The sequence below is a fragment of the Misgurnus anguillicaudatus genome, chromosome 16, assembly GCF_027580225.2.
Source record: "Misgurnus anguillicaudatus chromosome 16, ASM2758022v2, whole genome shotgun sequence".
Taxonomy (NCBI): Eukaryota; Metazoa; Chordata; class Actinopteri; order Cypriniformes; family Cobitidae; genus Misgurnus; species Misgurnus anguillicaudatus.
Window position 1 is genome coordinate 29,526,528 of NC_073352.2, and position 19,068 is coordinate 29,545,595.

The window sequence follows — 19,068 nt, forward strand, 5'->3', positions numbered from 1 at the left end:
GTGTTGTAGGTGTGTGTGGCATGGCCAGTGTGCCAGTTTCCCACCAGGCGTGTTGGTCTGCAGTCCAGTGTTCAGTTAAATCTGGGAATCAAACCTGGAGCACATGTTACACTTCAGCCCGTCACTGGAGCTGTTCTGCAGGCAGAGCACATCCGGCTGTCCCTCAGGTACTGCGCTCTGTTTTTATCATTTGCACAAGTCCTGTTCTCATCATGCAGGAAATGTGTGTATAAGAGTGTAGAGAAAGTGCATTTTTGCATTTTGCAAGTATGAGAAATGCATTTGAGTATCATCCAAAAACAATATAAACATAAAATGTGATTTCATCATATTGTGCTGAAAAGCAAGCACCTTAGAGGATCACAATGTTTAGTCTCGCATATGGCAAATTTTCTGGAAAAAAATGCTCTGAAATGAAAACATTAAAATGTAAATTTAAATTTAACACATCATGCATGCATTTTTTTTTTTTTGCTAAACCATTCAGTTTTATAGAAACAAATCATATTCCCAAGGTTTTCTTAATCATCTTGTCAGAGCTTTAGTGATTTTAAGGAAATGTCGCCATCTGCTGGAAAAGAGCAGAAAAGACATGCTTGTCTTTTGGGTTGCATACCAGTGTAGTTTAAAGGGACACTCCACCTTTTTGGAATCCATTCAGACGATCTCCGGGTCTGGCGGTACCACTTTTAGCATAGCTTAGCATAATCCATTGAATCTGATTAGACCATTAGCATCACGCTAAAAATGACCAAAGAGTTTCAATATTTTTCTTATTTAAAACTTGACTTTTCTGTAGTTACATCATGTACTAAGACCGATGGAAAATTAAAAGTTGCGATTTTCTAGGCCGATATGACTAGGAACTATACTCTTATTCTGGCGTAATAATCAAGGGCTTTGCTGCCGTACTATGGCTGCAGCAGGCGCAAGGATATTACGCAGTGCCCGAAAATAGTCCCCTGCTATTGAAAGTAACCAAAAATTTATGTTTATTGTAACATAAAATGTGTTTTACTTAGGGCTGTCAAAAGATTAATCGTGATAATTCACATACAAAATAAAAGTTTGTGTTTGCATAATATATTTTTGTGTGTATTGTGTGCAAGTACTATGTATGTATAAATACATACATGCTTGTATACATTTAAAAAAGTTATTGATTTATATATTTTTCATTTATATATGATATAAAATATCAAAATCTAAATAAATATATATATACATGTAAATGTTTCTTAAATACATACATCCATTATACAAAAAAAAAATTATGCAAAAAAAAACTTTTATTTTGCATGCAATTAATCCTGATTAATCTTTTGACAGCCCTATTTTTAATAACTTTTTTATATTTTGTTTAAATCATTACAGGCCAGAGGACAAAGTAATAAATACAGAAGAATTCAGGAACTATGTTCTTCATATGCTTGGTAACAAACACTATTATCAGCTCTGATTGTTTTCATGCAGCAAATATTCTCCTCACAAACCTTAAAAATACCTCAACATATTTTTTCTCTCACTCTTTCTCAGATAGTCGAGTTGTGCTCCCAGGTAGCAGTTTGTCTTTGTCTTATTTCGGGCGTAGTTGTATAATCAGGGTGGATTCAGTGCAGGGTGTAGATGGAGTGACTCTTTCTCCAGTAGCACCTGTCAGCGTTCAGACCCCTGTGCTAGATAGAAACACTCTGGATCTGTCATCACAGCTAGAGCAACTCTCAATCAACCAGAACAAGTTCGAACCATCAGCCAGTACGCCAAACAGTAAACAGGACTCCTTACTTCAGACCCCTCAGTTTCCCACCACGCCCTGTAAACTCAGCGACCCAGGCAGCTTTCTAAATTCACCTGAGCCCTCGTTCACAGACAGCCCTCTGCCGGTAGCGCCCGAAATCCCTCCAGAGTCTCCCTCTGCTGGTTGGTCCGAGTGTGACACCTTCTACTCCGTATGCAGCTCCACGAAACTGAGCATCTCTGACTCCTGCGGGCAGGATGAAGGCTCAGAGGGGCAGGAGAGGTCAAAGGTCACTTACGGTATGATTGGCGGCCTGGGCGATCAGCTTCAGGCCATCAGAGAGACCATCCAACTGCCTCTTAAACACCCTGAACTTTTCAAAAGTTATGGTGAGTGAGATTAGAGGTCAGTCCACATAAAAAACTTGTTCTGCTTCAGTCATTTGTCTTAATATGGCAGAAAAGTATGTATTGTGCATTATATGTGTGTGTGATTTCTATTTGCGTGGAATACCTTGATGATAATTTTTACTTACTAACTCCAGGTGTCATTTAACATCACCTTCTGAATTTATTATTTAACCAGCAAATAAAGATTAAGATTTTTTTTATGTTATAGAGAGCATAATGTAGTCATGTTATGTGGGCATGTGTTTGATCACAGGAATCCCACCCCCTAGAGGCGTGCTGCTGTTTGGCCCACCGGGCACAGGGAAGACTATGATTGGACGAGCAGTAGCCAATGAAGTGGGAGCATACATGACTGTAATCAATGGCCCTGAAATCATGAGCAAGTATGTGTGTGTGGTCAGTGGTGATAACTGTAATCAGTGGAGTGTAAAATCCCCTTCATTTACTCCATTGAGAGGTTGACTTTTAAAGATAACATAAATACTTCAACGCAGACACCTCATGAAGGAGGTTAGATGATGGTTTCAGGTTCAGTAAAAGCCTACAGACAATTCGATTTCGACAAAATGGTAGTTTAAATAGCGTTTAATAGACAAATTCATAACTCAAAAGTCAAAAGTTATATAATTGATATTGATACTTCTTAAAGTTGCTTACTGCTGGCCTCAGGCCGCCTTTCCATTGTACACGACATTCGGACACGACTGTCGGAGTTCTCCCCCTAGTGACAGCCGTTATGATTTCAGTTTAATCCTAAATCTGTGCCAACATGGGAGTAGGGTTGTCACGATTGTGAAATTTGGCTGACGGTTAATTGTCTAAAAATTGAGCTGGTCATGACGATTAATTGTCGGTCTTATTTCTTTGACATTTAATTCTCATACATTTTTTTCTTTGTTTATGAAATAATTTTTACATGATTATTTAAAAATTCAATATTTTGCAAGGTTTACCTGGCAGTAAATATTACTACACATAACACATATTTAAAAGTAATCTGATACTGTCTCGTTTATACAGGCGCTGCAGCTCCCCCTTGTGTTTTTGGAGAGATCATTGCTGTGATCTGAAATCATTGCAATGAGGTCAAACAATCACAATGAGGCGATTATTTAATCATTGTGACAGCCCTACATGGGAAAGAAACTCATTCCAGCATAAGAATACTAGTATTCACTAGTGGAATAAATAAATGAATACAAATGAATGAAACAATAAACAGCTATGCATATATGACAAAGACAGCCAATATTTTTGGAAAATACGTAGTGCGATAAGATTAAAAATGTGTGAATATTACATTAATCATTTATTGCTTATCAGTAATAAATTGTTTTTAAAGGATTCAAGTGTTACTTATAAAGTTAAACAAAAAAAAAGTAATAAATATATATAATTTTCAGCTCACACACAGTTTTTGATTGCAATACTTAAGCAATATCGCTCGAGTAGGAGTGTAATATAGCTCTATATCATCACGGCTGTGATTAGGCCAGAGGCACGATTGCGATTGGGATTCACAGACTGATTTATGAGCTAGTGAACTAATGAGACACAGGGAGAGTGTTTAAAACAGCGCGTCTGTGTTTTTTCCATTCAGAGATGAGCCTGCTTAGGACCTCCATTCACTAGGTGGCGGAATGATACGAAAGGTGAAGCGATTACAGTGCCGTTATCAGCACAATATCGCATAGCTCTTAGCCAATCAGATTCGAGAACCAGAAAGAACTGTTGTATAAACAAAAATACATCACTTCCGGTCGGCATATCATACGTATCAGAAAATTACGCATCCGCAAATGGTCGTCACCTCACTCAGCCCCTTTGCAGCTCTCCATAGGGAATGAATGACTTCCGTTTATCGGTTGTCGCTTGTCGTGTACAGTGAAAAGGCGGCTTTAGGCCATTCAAAAACACTGATTTGTTTGCAGAATTTGTTAATTGCCACCAGTTCATTTTTTTATACCAATGAAATGACTAAAGTGAAATTTGTGAAAATAAGGCATTTCAATTACTGATAATAACCTTTTATTGCCATTAAAGTGAAATTACTGAACGTAAACATAAGAGTCTGATTAAAAACAATTTTACAAGAAAACATCTCTTCATATGTAATTTGGTTAGCCAAAAATACATTGTATGGGTCAAAATGATAATTTTTTACGCTAAAATTAGGATATTAAGTAAAGATCATGTTTTGTACTGTAAATATATCAAATGTATTTATCATTAGTAATATGTGTTGCTCAGGACTTAATTTGGACAGCTTTAAAGGCATTTGTCTCAATATTTAGATTTTTTGCACTCTCAAATTCCAGATTTTAAAATATATTGCCCAAATATTGTCCTATCCTAAAAGACATACATCAATGAAAATCTTATTTATTCAGCTTTCAGATGATTTATACATCTTAATTTGAAAAATGACCCTTATGGTTTTGTGGTCCAGGGTCACATATTACATATATATATATTTGTTCATTTCTGAGCATTTTGGAATAAATAAATACATTTTTTTTTACAAATTAACTTGTTCCCTGAGTTATCTTGTCAATTAAGAGAAAACATTTCCCTGCCAATGACGCTTTCCTTACGAGTTATTATCCACTTAATGGCCATTACCCACTTTATAAAAAACTGAAGCAAAAAAACTAATTTAACAACATTTTAAACTCCATGTATTTTTTGATCTTCGTTCTGAATCTGATCTCTAACAAAATTCCTTTCCAAAAATGCAATTATTTCAGCTTTTTGCTCAAAATCTGCTATTTTTGAAGAAACCTATACCCATATTTAAGAGTTTATAAAAAGAGAACAAATGAAAATGAGTTTTTTTTCCCCGGTTTATTTGTTTAAAAACATAGGGTCTGTTTTTTCATTTGATATATTTGTATGTTTATATATTTATAGACGAAAATTTTCCTGGAAGGCATTTTGTGAAACTTTTGTGAAAATCACAAAAAAATGCTGGTGGCCAACTTTAAAAAAAAAAAGGCGGGCTGGGAATGAGTTAATTTGATGGGGTTGCTTGTAATGCCCCATAACACAATGGATTTAGTCATTCATACATAAGATGTTAAGTACACAGTTTAGTTTCTGATTGATTATTTAATTTCTAATGTTTGATTCATCTTAGAGCTATTTTGGTTGATTCATTACGTCCAGCTTTGGGAAAGAATAAATGAATAATTTTTATATAGAAAATGAATCCAAATTTTTTTTTGAACATGGAGTCATTTTAGTTTGCGAGTGAGTCAGTATGTTTGAGAGCAGATAAACATGTTTCAAACTTTCTGCAGGTTTTATGGTGAAACAGAAGCCAGACTGAGGCAGATATTCACAGACGCATCACAGAGGTACCAACAAAGACATTATTTAGCTGTGTTAAAATAATAAAAACGTAAATAAAACAAAACATGTGTTTTGACCAGGCAGCCGGCGATCATTTTTATTGACGAGTTAGACGCTCTGTGTCCAAAGAGAGAAGGTGCTCAGAATGAAGTGGAGAAACGTGTCGTCGCCACCTTGCTGACCCTCATGGATGGCATCGGATCAGTAAGTGTCAATCGTTTAGGCTGTAGATGTTTTTTGGTTGAGGACTGCAGGCCTCATTTTATCAATGGTTAATGCATTTGTGTAAAGCCCATGCAAATAATCGACCCTATTTAATTTCTAAAGGAGGGTCACAGCGGACAGCTGTTGGTGTTGGGGGCAACGAATCGTCCTCACGCATTAGATCCAGCCCTGAGGCGCCCCGGCCGCTTTGATAAGGAGCTTGAGATCGGTGTTCCCAGTGCGGGTGGCCGAATGGATATCTTCCAGAAACAGCTGAGCTCAATGCCCTGTGAAATCTCCACTGAAGAGATGCAGGAACTAGCGGACGTGGCACATGGATACGTAGGAGCGGATCTCGCTGCAGTCTGTAAAGAAGCTGGTGAGTTTACAGTGTTTGTGCAAACCTCCCAATTCAACGATGGGTCCTTTTAAGGATGGGTACTTTACTGCAAGGACTCTGAATCGAATAAGATGGTCTACCCTACGATGGATTTCCTAGTTGTACCACCTGCTGTGGGTGGGTGATCCTGCCAAAAAAAACCATAGTAAAATCTTACCAATTTTGAGATGTACTGTTGAGAATACCCAGAATGGAGCATGCCAATGAACCATTAAAGCACCTGTATTTTAGAGGACATAGATGACATAATGTCCTACTTAGACACGCACAGGATTTCTTTTAACTTGTGCACACACGCAAGTACACTTTCATTGTTCAGCCTTTAACAAACACCTGCACATCCTTAATACCAATGTGTTATTTTTAAACAGAGATGCATCTGCATGCACACACAAACACAGGGATGTCTTGACCTTGCCAAAGAAAATCAGGCTGCTTTGCTCCCAGGAGACCCATGGATGGGATAAACAGCGTCCATGATTCTCTCTATTTTTATCATACACTCTCTCTCTGTGTGTGTTCAGAGGTTACAGACATTGTGTGTCTCCACAGGAAATGCTGGAGCTGAGATGTTTGTGTGTGTGTGTGTTTAGTATTACGGTGTGCTCAGCATTCTGGAGTCATTAGCTAGAACTCAAATCTCCCTCATTCAATGAAACTCAACTCTACATCCGCATCTGATCGATAATCTGCAGTTTTCCCTGAATGATCTACTGCAGTCCGGAAAACAAAGTGCACTCACAATCGTCATCTGAGCTTTATCCTGCAGTCCTCTGGAACCATCAGGCCATCCGGGCCTGTGTGTTTATCAATCCTGGTTTAATCTGATGATAGGTTTGCTAATTACTGTATATAGCAGGTGGTTTAAAAAACATTAATTAATAATCATGCACACAATTGAAAATGTTTTAAATAATCTGATTTTAAATAATCTGATTTTAAATAATCTGATTTCAAAGAATCCTCCCACACCCCACTCTGCTAACAGTCTGATGTTGTTGCTCAGCTGTGTCTGTAGTTTACTTTATAATTTGTATTTGGAACTGGAGATTCATTTTTACTGATGATTTAGTACTGATTCATTCCCACTGATGATTTTACACTGATTCTTTCCTACTGGTGGTTGTGTACTGATTCATTCCCTCTGACAATACTTTATTTATTCATCCCTCTGATGATTTAGTAAAGATTCATTCACTCTGATTCTGTACTGATTCATTCCAACAGATGTTTCTGTACTTGTTAATTCTCTGTGATGATTCGGTTCTGAATCAGCTCCTCTTGTGATTCTGTACTGATTCAACCCCTCTGATGGTTCGGTACTGATTTATCTCCTCTGATGATTTTGTATTGATTTATTCCCACTGATGATTCTGTGCTGATTCATTACCACTAATGGTTCTAAGCTGATTCAACTCCTCTGATTATTCAGAACTGATTCAACTTCTCTAATTGTTCAGTACTGATTCAACCCCTCTGATGATTCTGTGCTGATTCAGCTTCTCTTATGATTCTTTATGAATCAACCCTACTGATGATTCTGTACTCATTCAACTTATCTGATGATTCTATATTGAATCAACCCCTTTGATGATTCTGTACTGATTCAACCCCTCTGATGATTCTGTACTGATTTATTTCTTCTGATTTTTTTATCGATTCATTCCCACTGATGGTTCTGAGCTGATTCAACCCATCTGTTAATTTTGCACTGAATCAACTCCTCTGATTCAGAACTGATTCAACTGCTCAGATGATTAAGTACTGATTCAACTCCTCTGATTATTCAGTACTGATTCAATCCCTCTGATGATTCTGTGCTGATTAAACTTCTCTTATGATTCTATATTGAATCAACCCCTCTGATGATTCTGTACTGATTCAACCAATCTTATGGTTCTATATTGAATCAACTCCCCTGATGGTTTTATATTGAATCAACTCCTTTAATGGTTCTATATTGAATCAACCCCTCTGATGGTTCTGAACTGATTCAACTTCTCTGATGATTCTATATTGAATCAACCCCTTGGATGATTCTGTACTGATTCAACCAATCATATTGTTCTATATTGAATCAACTTTTGTGATGGTTCTAAACCGAATCAACTCCTCTGATGGTTCTATATTGAATCAACCCCTTTGATGATTCTGTACTGATTCAACCAATCTTATTGTTCTATATTGAATCAACTTTTGTGATGGTTCTAAATTGAATCAACTCCTCTGATGGTTCTATATTGAATCAACCCCTTTGATGATTCTGTACTGATTCAACCAATCTTATTGTTCTATATTGAATCAACTTTTGTGATGGTTCTAAATTGAATCAACTCCTCTGATGGTTCTATATTGAATCAACCCCTTGGATGATTCTGTACTGATTCAACCAATCTTATTGTTCTATATTGAATCAACTTTTGTGATGGTTCTAAATTGAATCAACTCCTCTGATGGTTCTATATTGAATCAACTCCTCTGATGATTCTGCACTTTTCTGATGATTCTATATTGAATCACCCCTCTGATGGTTTTATATTGAATCAACTCCTCTGATGATTCTGTACTGATTCAACTTTTCTGATGATTCTGTACTGATTCACTTCTCTGATGATTCTATATTGAATCAACCCCTCTGTTGGTTTTATATTGAATCAACTCCTCTGATGGTTCTGTACTAATTTAACTTCTCTAATGATTTTTTTTATTGAATCAACCCCTTTGATGATTCTATATTGAATCAACTCCTCGGATGGTTCTAAATTGAATCAACTCCTCTGATGGTTCTATATTGAATCAACTCCTCTGATGATTCTGTACTGATTCACTTCTCTGATGATTCTATATTGAATCAACCCCTCTGATGGTTTTATATTGAATCAACTCCTCTGATGATTCTGTACTGATTCAACTTTTCTGATGATTCTGTACTGATTCACTTCTCTGATGATTCTATATTGAATCAACCCCTCTGATGGTATTATATTGAATCAACTCCTCTGATGGTTCTGTACTAATTTAACTTCTCTAATGATTTTTTTTATTGAATCAACCCCTTTGATGATTCTATATTGAATCAACTCCTCGGATGGTTCTATATTGAATCAACTCCTCGGATGGTTCTATATTGAATCAACTCCTTGGATGTTTTTTTATTGAATCAACCCCTTGGATGGTTCCATATTGAATCAACCCCTCTGATGGTTCTTTATTGAAACAACTCCTGTGATGGTTCTTTATTGAATCAACCCCTCTGATGGTTCTATATTGAATCAACTCCTCGGATGGTTCTATATTGAATCAACCCCTCTGATGGTTCTATATTGAATCAACCCCTCTGATGGTTCTATATTGAATCAACTCCTCGGATGGTTCTATATTGAATCAACCCCTCTGATGGTTCTATATTGAATCAACTCCTCGGATGGTTCTATATTGAATCAACCCCTCGGATGGTTCTTTATTGAAACAACTCTTCTGATGGTTCTTTATTGAAACAACTCCTGTGATGGTTCTATATTGAATCAACCCCTCTGATGGTTCTATATTGAATCAACCCCTCTGATGGTTCTATATTGAATCAACTACTCTAATGATTCTGTACTGATTCAACCCCTCTGATGATTCTGTAGTGAATCAACTCTGTGCTGATTGAGTCCCTCTGATGGTTCTCTTCCGATTCATTTTCTCTGAAGATTCTGTTTACTGATTTTTTAACTCGTGGTTCTGATAAGATTTAAGACCATGACCAAAGATATAATGTGAATATAGATGTTTCAATAATACAGTAAAGGTGATTTTTACTGTATGTTAATTCTAAGCTAAAACTCACATTTGGAGTGTGTAGCATTTAGTGTAATTAGTTTTTGGAAAAGCCTTTACTATATCTCTATATAAAGAAAGACATTGGAGAAGTCTTACTAAATCTTTCTCATGCGCAGTCCTGCAGTTTAAATGATGGACGGTTTTTACCTTATAAAGCATTTTACTGCGGATGAGATTGTGACCACAGACTCAACCGTGTGACAGGACAGTTTATTGGTGGTGTCTGTTTATAAAATACAGTAACGTTCCTCATGTCCGTCTGCAGCGAGCGTGCTCCATGCTGCCTTATTGTATAGACTCCGAGTTTATTGTTGTATCAGTTCCAGCAGCTGTACAGGAGTGGACATGTGGAAAGATTCAGGTTTTGCACAATTTTCCTTCTCTCTTCCGTTTTTCCATCTTGAATCAGTTTCTGGATTACGTGTGCAGGATTTGAAGGTTACTGGTTAATTGGACAGCGTGTTGCAGATTGTAACCGCTGGTCTGTCGGCCGTTTCTACTGCACAAATTGACTCTCTCTCTATTTTAACAGATTTCCTGTTCCACTTTCTCTCTCTCTCTGTGTCTTTCCGGAGCAGTTTTGTGTGATTCGTGAGTCGTAGTGTTTAGTGAGATCAGGAGTTCACATTTGATTCACATTAGGATCTGATATGCCCCCCCTCCACTGTACTGTCGGATGTTTACTTTGTATTGGAGCGGAGGACAGCCTGCAGGAAATAAATCAACTAGAACCGACAGTTCGCAGAGATGAAACTCATTCCATGAAAATAACTGGATTCTGAAGATGACATCTGTATATTATTAACAAAGCAAAAATGCTTCGTTCCTACATTAGCGCAAAGGTCTCTCTCTCTCATTGTTGCATGTACAGGCCATACATGAAGAAATTCAGCAAAAACACAGAGACACTGATTTCTTGCAGTTTAATAACTGTGCAGTATTAAATGCATATATTTAATACAGGTGTGCATATGTGTGTGTTTGCAGGTCTACATGCACTAAGGAGGGTTTTAGGATCCACACCTGCTCTCTCTGATGTCCAGGTGATGAACAGAGTAAAAGTCACGGCCTCTGACCTCAGGCTGGCCATGACAGAGGTTAAACCCAGTGCAATGAGAGAGGTCGCCATTGACGTGCCAAAGGTACAACAGTAAAATGCAAATGGGTCAATGACGTGACATTCATTATTTTGTGTCCGTATGGTTCAATTAAATATAAAAGGGTTAAAATTCCAAAATAAATTTGAAGATTACTTGCATACATTCTCTTTTTTTGAGGACCATCTCAAAAAATTTATTTTGATTATTTAGAAAACAGAGTTGTTTTCAGCATATTTTCGGACAGATATTACAAAAATGCATTAAAATTTACATTTAGAAATAACATACATTTAGATTTTTTTTGATGATTACGCTTACATGCCACCAAGGTGGATAAAATATTTAACATTTCTCATTCTTTGGCGCAATTGGCGGTTACACCATTTGACATTTTCAGGTCCATTCAGTCTTAACTTTCATAAAAATGGTGCAAATGTAATTTTTTTTATTGCATAAAATCAACATAAATACACTATGTGCATTGAAATATACCTGATGCATGCTTTTAAAACAAGTTTTCTAAAAATATTTTTGAATTTCTTATGCAAATGTAATTTTTATTGCATAAAATCAACATAAATACACTATGTGCATTGAAATATACCTGATGCATGCTTTTAAATCAAATTTTTAAAAAGATTTTTGAATTTCTTATGCAAATGTAATATTTTATTGCATAAAATCAACATAAATACACTATTTGCATTGAAATATACCTGATGCATGCTTTTAAAACAAGTTTTCTAAAAATATTTTTGAATTTCTTATGCAAATGTAATTTTTATTGCATAAAATCAACATAAATACACTATGTGCATTGAAATATACCTGATGCATGCTTTTAAATCAAATTTTTAAAAAGATTTTTGAATTTATTATGCAAATGTAATTTTTATTGCATAAACTCAACATACATACACTATATGCATTGAAATATACCTGATGCATGCTTTTAAATCAAGTTTTTTAAAAAGATTTTTGAATTTCTTATGCAAATGTAATTTTTTATTGCATAAAATCAACATAAATACACAATGTGCATTGAAATATCCCTGATGCATGCTTTTAAATCAAGTTTTTTAAAAAGATTTTTGAATTTCTGTTACAAATGTAATTTTTTATTTCATAAAATCAACATAAATACACTATGTGCATTGACATATACCTGATGCATGCTTTTCAGTGTTGGGTGTAACTAGTTACTAAGTAATTAGTTACTGTAATTAAATTAATTTTCCTTTGAAAAAGTAAAGTAAGGGATTACTCTTATTTTTCTTGTAATCTAATTACAGTTACTTCTGATGTAACTAAATACTGTGTATGGACTCTAAACAATTATATATACTATAATACAATAGTGGATTTAACATGGTTTAAGTTTACAATTCTCACTATTAACTGGTTGATTATTAGCATTAATATTAATGAGATGCTGGCTGTTTATTAATAGCACATATTAATGCCTGATTCTGCAAAACCTTATTCTACATCCTTAACCCTTCCCATTTCTACCAATACCTAAAATTTATAACTTCTTTAGTATTAGTTGTTGGAGTATATTGGGCAAAAGTAGTTAATAGTTAGTTAATAGAGAGAATTGGACCCTAAAGTGGGACCAGAATAATTGATGTACTTTTATATATTATTTATTCGAGCCATTTCAAGCCTATCCTTGTATCATGTACTAAATAGGATTTAGAAAGTAATTAGTAATAAGTAATTAAATACTTTTTGTAGAGAGTAATTTGTAAAGTAATCTAATTACATGATTGAAGATGTAATTAGTAACTAGTAATTAATTACTTTTTTGAGTAACTTACCCAACACTGATGGTTTTAAAACAGATTAAAAAAGATTTTTGAATTTCTCATTTTTTTTGACCCAAACACATTTCAAAAGCCCCCTAAATGTTTAAATAAACTAATTACTTATTAAATACATAAATAAATAAATTACTTCCCAAATCCAGTGTACACACACACTTCCACAATATACACTAATTTGTGCCCCTGTATAGCTCGGTGGTAGAGCGTATGCACATATGCTCATACTGATAAAAATATGCATACCTTGTAATGCACTTATAAAGTCACTTTGGATAAAAGTGTCTGCCAAATTTTATACATAAGAAACATCCAGAACAGACACACTATGAGACCCCAGTGTGTACATGTTAGTGAAGATTTAAGACTTTGAAATGTTTTTGTGTGTCTAATCTGTGTCACGTTTTGTTTGCCAACAAATGTCTCGGTGTTCTTCATATAAGTAATAAATCCAGAGGATTCAGTAGCTGTGTGTGTTTGCGCAGGTTCGGTGGAGTGATATTGGTGGGATGGAGGAAGTAAAACTGAAGCTGAAGCAGGCCGTTGAGTGGCCGCTGAAACATCCAGAGGCCTTCAGCAGATTGGGTATATCGCCCCCTAAAGGTGTTCTGCTGTATGGACCGCCCGGCTGCTCCAAAACCATGATCGCTAAAGCTTTAGCCAACGAGAGTCAGCTCAACTTCATCTCTATCAAGGTATATAATGTTCGTGCCTGTTTTACTGAACAAGTGCGAAGAGTTTTATTTACAGTTTAATTTTGGTGGAAGAAATGGAATGGTTTTGCCATGTAAACCTCGTATTAAAATAAGGTAAATAATAAGAACATTTAACATGTTTACACCATGTAAATGTGCAATATACTTACAAGCATTCTTAATCTGATGTTGGTCATCTCGTGTTTAAAACACATGCTGTCTAACTTTAATTCTTGTTTTTATTTTTTTCCTTAAGTGTGATTTAGGCTACAAGTTATTAAAAAGCATACTTGACGCATGCATGCTTTTGATGTTCTTGAGCAATTTAGTAGATCAGACTGTCTACAGCAGTGAGATGTTAGCAGAGATATGAGTTTATAAAGTAATTCATCATGAATTCGGTATAATTAACTCTTAACCCAACAGCGTTTTATAAAAAAAGTTGCCAGCCAGAGCCAGTTTTTATTTGATTTTCTCAAAGTTTAATGCATTCCAGAAAATTCTTCATTAAATATATAAACATACAATATACACTCTAAAAAATGCTGGGTTGTTTTTAACCCAGGGCTGGGTCACTATTGGACAGAACACACTGCCGGGTTAAAATGACCCAACTGCTGGGTTGTTTTAACCCAATTGCTGGGTTATTGTCAATCAACCATGTTGGAACAACCCAGCAGTTGGGTTAAAATAACTCAGCAGTTGGGTCATTTTAACCCGGCAGTGTGTTCTGTCCAATAGTGACCCAGCCCTGAGTTAAAAACAACCCAGCATTTTTTAGAGTGTATCAAATGAAAGAACAGACCCTCTTCTTTCAAACAGAATAAACTGTTTCACCGTACCTTCATTTGTTCTCTTTTTATCACCTCTCAAATAAGGGTAGGTTTATTCAAAAATACAAAATTTTTAGCAAAAAGCTGAGATAATCACATTTTTGTAAAGGACTTTTGATTTTGCCCTAAGGGGTTGTTTTCGGGGTTTTTAAGTTGGGTAAGAGTGCCACCTGGTGGATAATAGCGGAAATACGGATTGACGGAAAAACTTGTCAATGGCGGGGAAAGAGTTAAGCTTAGAAATTAAGCCACATGATCTCACGATAAAGTTTTGATATAGTCACAAAAAAAGTAATTAATTTATTTGTGATTCGAAATTATTTCGTGCCTTGACCATAAAGGTCTGTCGTGTCACGACAAGACATTTCTTTAAATATGGCAAATTTCTTTATATAGTTGTTTATGCCTGTGACACTACTTTCTTTTTCGTGTCATTTTATGTATTGTTTTTTCTCTCTCTCTCTCTCTCTCTTTTTTTAAACATTGTCGCTTGGGGTTTGGTTTAGGTTGTAGTTTTATGTATTGGTTTCGACATGTTTTTTTTCTGCTTTTAAAACTATTCTCACCTGGAGTTGGGGTTTGGCGTAGGATGTCTAAAAATGTAACAGAAAGTGATTCTAACCCCAACCCCAAGCGACAATGGTAAGAAAATAGAAAAAAACAGAGGGAAAACAATTCATAAAATGCCACAAAAACGAAAGTCGGGCAGCGGACACAAAGAACTATTTATAGAAATGTGTGTGTGTGACACCACAGAGACATTCGTGCTCAAGGCAAGGAAAAAAGCTGAACTTCGTACCATTGACACAAATAAATTAATTTAGTTCAATTCAATTTTATTTATATAGCGCTTTTCACAATTTGGTAATTGTATCAAAGCAGCTTTACATTAATAGAAGCAGTGAAAAGCACAGATAATCGACAGAAAGCACAACATAATACACAATAGCACAAGCAGCTAAAAACCCGGGTTTTTAGCCGGGGAAGTAAAAAAAAGTCCTAGGAGGGAAAAAACCTTGGGAGATATATAAATACATTGAAACGTATAAGAAGATCTGCCGGTGGTCGTTGGTCAGGCATCAGCTGGGCATCACGTTGAAGAACAGCCAGTAGATCAGAGGTGTGCCGACTTTCCCATTTACCGGAACTCAAATTTTGAGTGACTATAACACGACTTTTCGTGAGATCCGTCTGAAATTAAGGGTTCTTACCAATATCACTACATTGTATCATGTAATATGTTTTTGATTAATTTAGATTTTAAGTTTGAGATTGTTTTAATGTGATGAAATTTTTTTGGGGGGGGGGCGCGAAGGAATGCACCCTACATAACCGAGGACACACCGAAAAGTTTAAGAACCACTGGTCTACATTTTCGTTCGGCTCAGAATGACTCAGAATACTTGCGTACGTAAATGGATGGTCCTGGGTCATTAAATCTTATTAAAATGTACAACATGTCTTATATGTATGCTACCAAAAACCACAAAGCTGTTTCTTTACCATCATTCCAAAATGTCCTTAAAACTATGAAATAACACAAGTGTGTTTGGGCACAAGTGTGTGTTTCCGCTCACCTGTATATAATCTGTATATCTACCTGTTGTATCTAAATATCATGATGTGTATAGTTGTGAATGTTTTACTGGTGTAAACCCTGGCATGTTTCTGGCTGAATTGTCCTGCCGGATGTTTTGTCTGAGAGACGCTCGCTTGCATTTCTGTGTGCACTCCTGATATTAATCTCCCTACAGGAAGTTGGGGAAAACACACCCTCAGACAAAAAAAATGACAACAAGAGTGTGTCTGTAGTTAAAGTGTGTAAGTCAGGAGGTGTTGAAAATTGTTAGTATGAACAAGAAGAGACAAAGTTTTTCAGACTAAGTTTAGTTTGTATCTATTGTATGTAAAAACACAGAAACCAATGATCAGTGGTGTTTGTGTTTTCTTCCATTATGGTGATAATATAACAGATCATACTGAAGGGGGCGATAGAGTTTCCTTCAAATATCTGAGCTTTCAGATTTTGGCTGTGGACATAATTCTTGTTGAATTGTCGCTACTCCTTGAGATTAGTTTTAAAGTTAACTGGCCATTGAAGACCCTAACATCTTTACAAACTTTTGTAGTTAAAATTATTTGTTTTGTGTCTTAAAATGTTACGTTTTTAGAACCATTAAGATTTTTAAGCAAATTTTACCCCCATATTTTTTAAACTTTAAAATAAAAAGGAATTATTGTCATTTGAATTTACATTGCACATTTACAGTTTTTAAACAATGTGATGCTGATATATATGAGATGTGTTGTGATTTTGTCTCTCTCAGGGTCCAGAGTTACTCAGTAAATATGTCGGTGAATCCGAGCGATCCGTCAGAGAGGTAAGACTTGCCCATCTGGTCCTTATTTAAAGGGCCAGTACACAACGCACCTGTTTAAAGAGACAGTCACAGATTTTATGGGCTATTGAGTGATTGATAATGTCAGTGTTAACAAATGAAAATATATTGTGTGTGTGTGCAGGTTTTCCGAAAGGCCAGACAAGTTGCTCCATCCATCATTTTCTTTGATGAGATCGATGCGCTAGCTGTGTCGAGAGGAAGGTAAAAACACAATCATCAATAACTATAACTACAATTTCTCTTAAGTTATTCAGACATCTACTGTACAGGGCATCTCGCACATGCAGAGAAACATCTGTGTTTTAGAGACACACAAGCATTTCATTGTTTCCAAGGCGGTTAAAGAGTACTTCCTGTGCAGACCTGTCTGTCTGTTGATGTGTGTACACACACACACACACACACACACACACACACACACACACACACACACACACACACGCCGTCTCTGTCTATGAATCAATTCAAACTGATATATTAAAAGTGAGGATTTAGCACTGTGTGTGTGTGTTTGTGTGCGTGTGTGTGTGTGCGTGTGTGTGTGTGTGTGCAGAACAAAGAATACTAGAATAATAAAATGTGCTTTTATGTTTTGGCTCTGTGCTTATTTAATTAAATGACTAGAGTTTTAACACGCACGCTTCATTGTAAATCTCTTTGAGTTTCTTCTGCTGAGTCAGATTCATTTACTGGATTGAATTCTGAATGACATTGTGATTTAGAGGTTAATCAATCAAAACAGAGTCTCTCTCTCTCTGTTTGGACACAAACACTGCAGAACCAAATGCACACATACTACAGAACCAACTTCAGGATCAAACAAACATATAATACCCAAATAATTCTTAGTAAAGCACAATCGACATATGTTTCATTACACACGGAGACACGTTTAGCTGTATACGTAAAATTTTTGTATCGTATCGACTAGGGATGCTCCCTCCGATCAGGATTTTTCAAGATTCTTCGAGCTGATATGCAAGCTCTTTGATAACTGTTAACCTTTTTTCTAGATAAAGTAATACCACAGATGTTGCCTTTGTTATATTACTTGCCGTAATTAGGTAGCCTATATCAGTGGTTCTCAAACTTTTTCAGCGTGCGGCCCCCTTTGTGTATGGTGCATTCCTATGCGGCCCCCCAAAAGAAAATTTATGACAAAAAACAGTTCTAAAACTTCACATTTTAATTAAACAAAACATTAAATTATACAAAGTAGTGCTGTTGGTTAGTAGCCTTATTTTTTTTAGGTTTCATTTCACAGAATTCATGATAAATTAATGTATTTTATAAAACGTCATAAAACTGGGGCCCCCTCGGCACCATTTCGCGGCCCCCCTGGGGGCCCCGGACCCCAGTTTGAGAACCACTGGCCTATATTATTGTTTTAAAGAGACTCCACTTTAAAAAAAATATTTACTTATTTTCCAGCGCCCATGGTGATACCACTTTTAGCATAGCTTAGCTCAATCCATTAAATCCGGTTAGACCATTTAGCAAGAGTTTCGAGATTTTTCCTATTTAAGACTTGACTCTTCTGTAGTTACATTGTGTACTAAGAACTTTGTTGCTGTGTCATGGCTGCATGAAGCGCAATGATATTACACAGTGCCCAAAAAAAAGTCCCCTGCTATTGAAAGATACAAAGGGGACTATTTTCGGCTGCTGCGTAATATCATTGCGCCTTTTGCAGCCATGTTACAGCAGCAAAGTCCTTGGTTATTGCGCCAGAATGAGAGTGTAGTTCCTAGCCGTATCTGCCTAGAAAATCTCAACTTTTTATTTTCTGTCGGTCTTAGTACACGATTTACCTACAGAAGAGTCAAGTTTTAAATAAGAAAAATATGCAAACTCTTTGGTTATTTTTTAGTTCGATGCTAATGGTCTAATCAGATTCAATGGATTGTGCTAAGCTATGCTAAAAGTGGTACCACCAGACCCGGAGATCAGCTAAATAGATTCCAAAATGGTAAAAATCAAATATTTAACTCTAGGGGAGCTAAAAAATTAGCATATTTTATGAGCATATTCCACACATACACAGTATTTTTTATAAACTGACCTTTTCCCTCCTTCGTTAAAGGAATATTCCATTTTCTTAAAAGAAAAATCCAGATAATTTACTCACCACCATGTAATACAAAATGTTGATGTCTTTCTTTGTTCAGTCGAGAAGAAATTATGTTTTTTGAGGAAAACATTGCAGGATTTTTCTAATTTTAATGGACTTTAATAGACACCAACAATTAATACTTAACTCAACACTTAACAGTTTTTTTCAACGGAG

General features: G+C 35.9%; 1 protein-coding gene across 3 annotated transcripts in view; it reads left to right on the plus strand.

Moving 5' to 3' along the window:
* afg2a (AFG2 AAA ATPase homolog A) overlaps positions 1-19,068 on the plus strand; it is a 64,295-nt gene that overhangs the window by 894 nt on the left and 44,333 nt on the right. For all 3 annotated transcript variants that reach the window (XM_055177291.2, XM_055177292.2, XM_055177293.2), the window contains 11 exons: positions 10-167; positions 1,375-1,433; positions 1,537-2,127; positions 2,402-2,531; positions 5,448-5,504; positions 5,580-5,703; positions 5,827-6,082; positions 10,916-11,070; positions 13,337-13,546; positions 16,707-16,760; positions 16,903-16,982. In XM_055177291.2, coding sequence (XP_055033266.2) covers positions 10-167; positions 1,375-1,433; positions 1,537-2,127; positions 2,402-2,531; positions 5,448-5,504; positions 5,580-5,703; positions 5,827-6,082; positions 10,916-11,070; positions 13,337-13,546; positions 16,707-16,760; positions 16,903-16,982 — 1,874 coding nt within the window. The remainder of the gene's footprint in view (positions 1-9; positions 168-1,374; positions 1,434-1,536; positions 2,128-2,401; positions 2,532-5,447; positions 5,505-5,579; positions 5,704-5,826; positions 6,083-10,915; positions 11,071-13,336; positions 13,547-16,706; positions 16,761-16,902; positions 16,983-19,068) is intronic.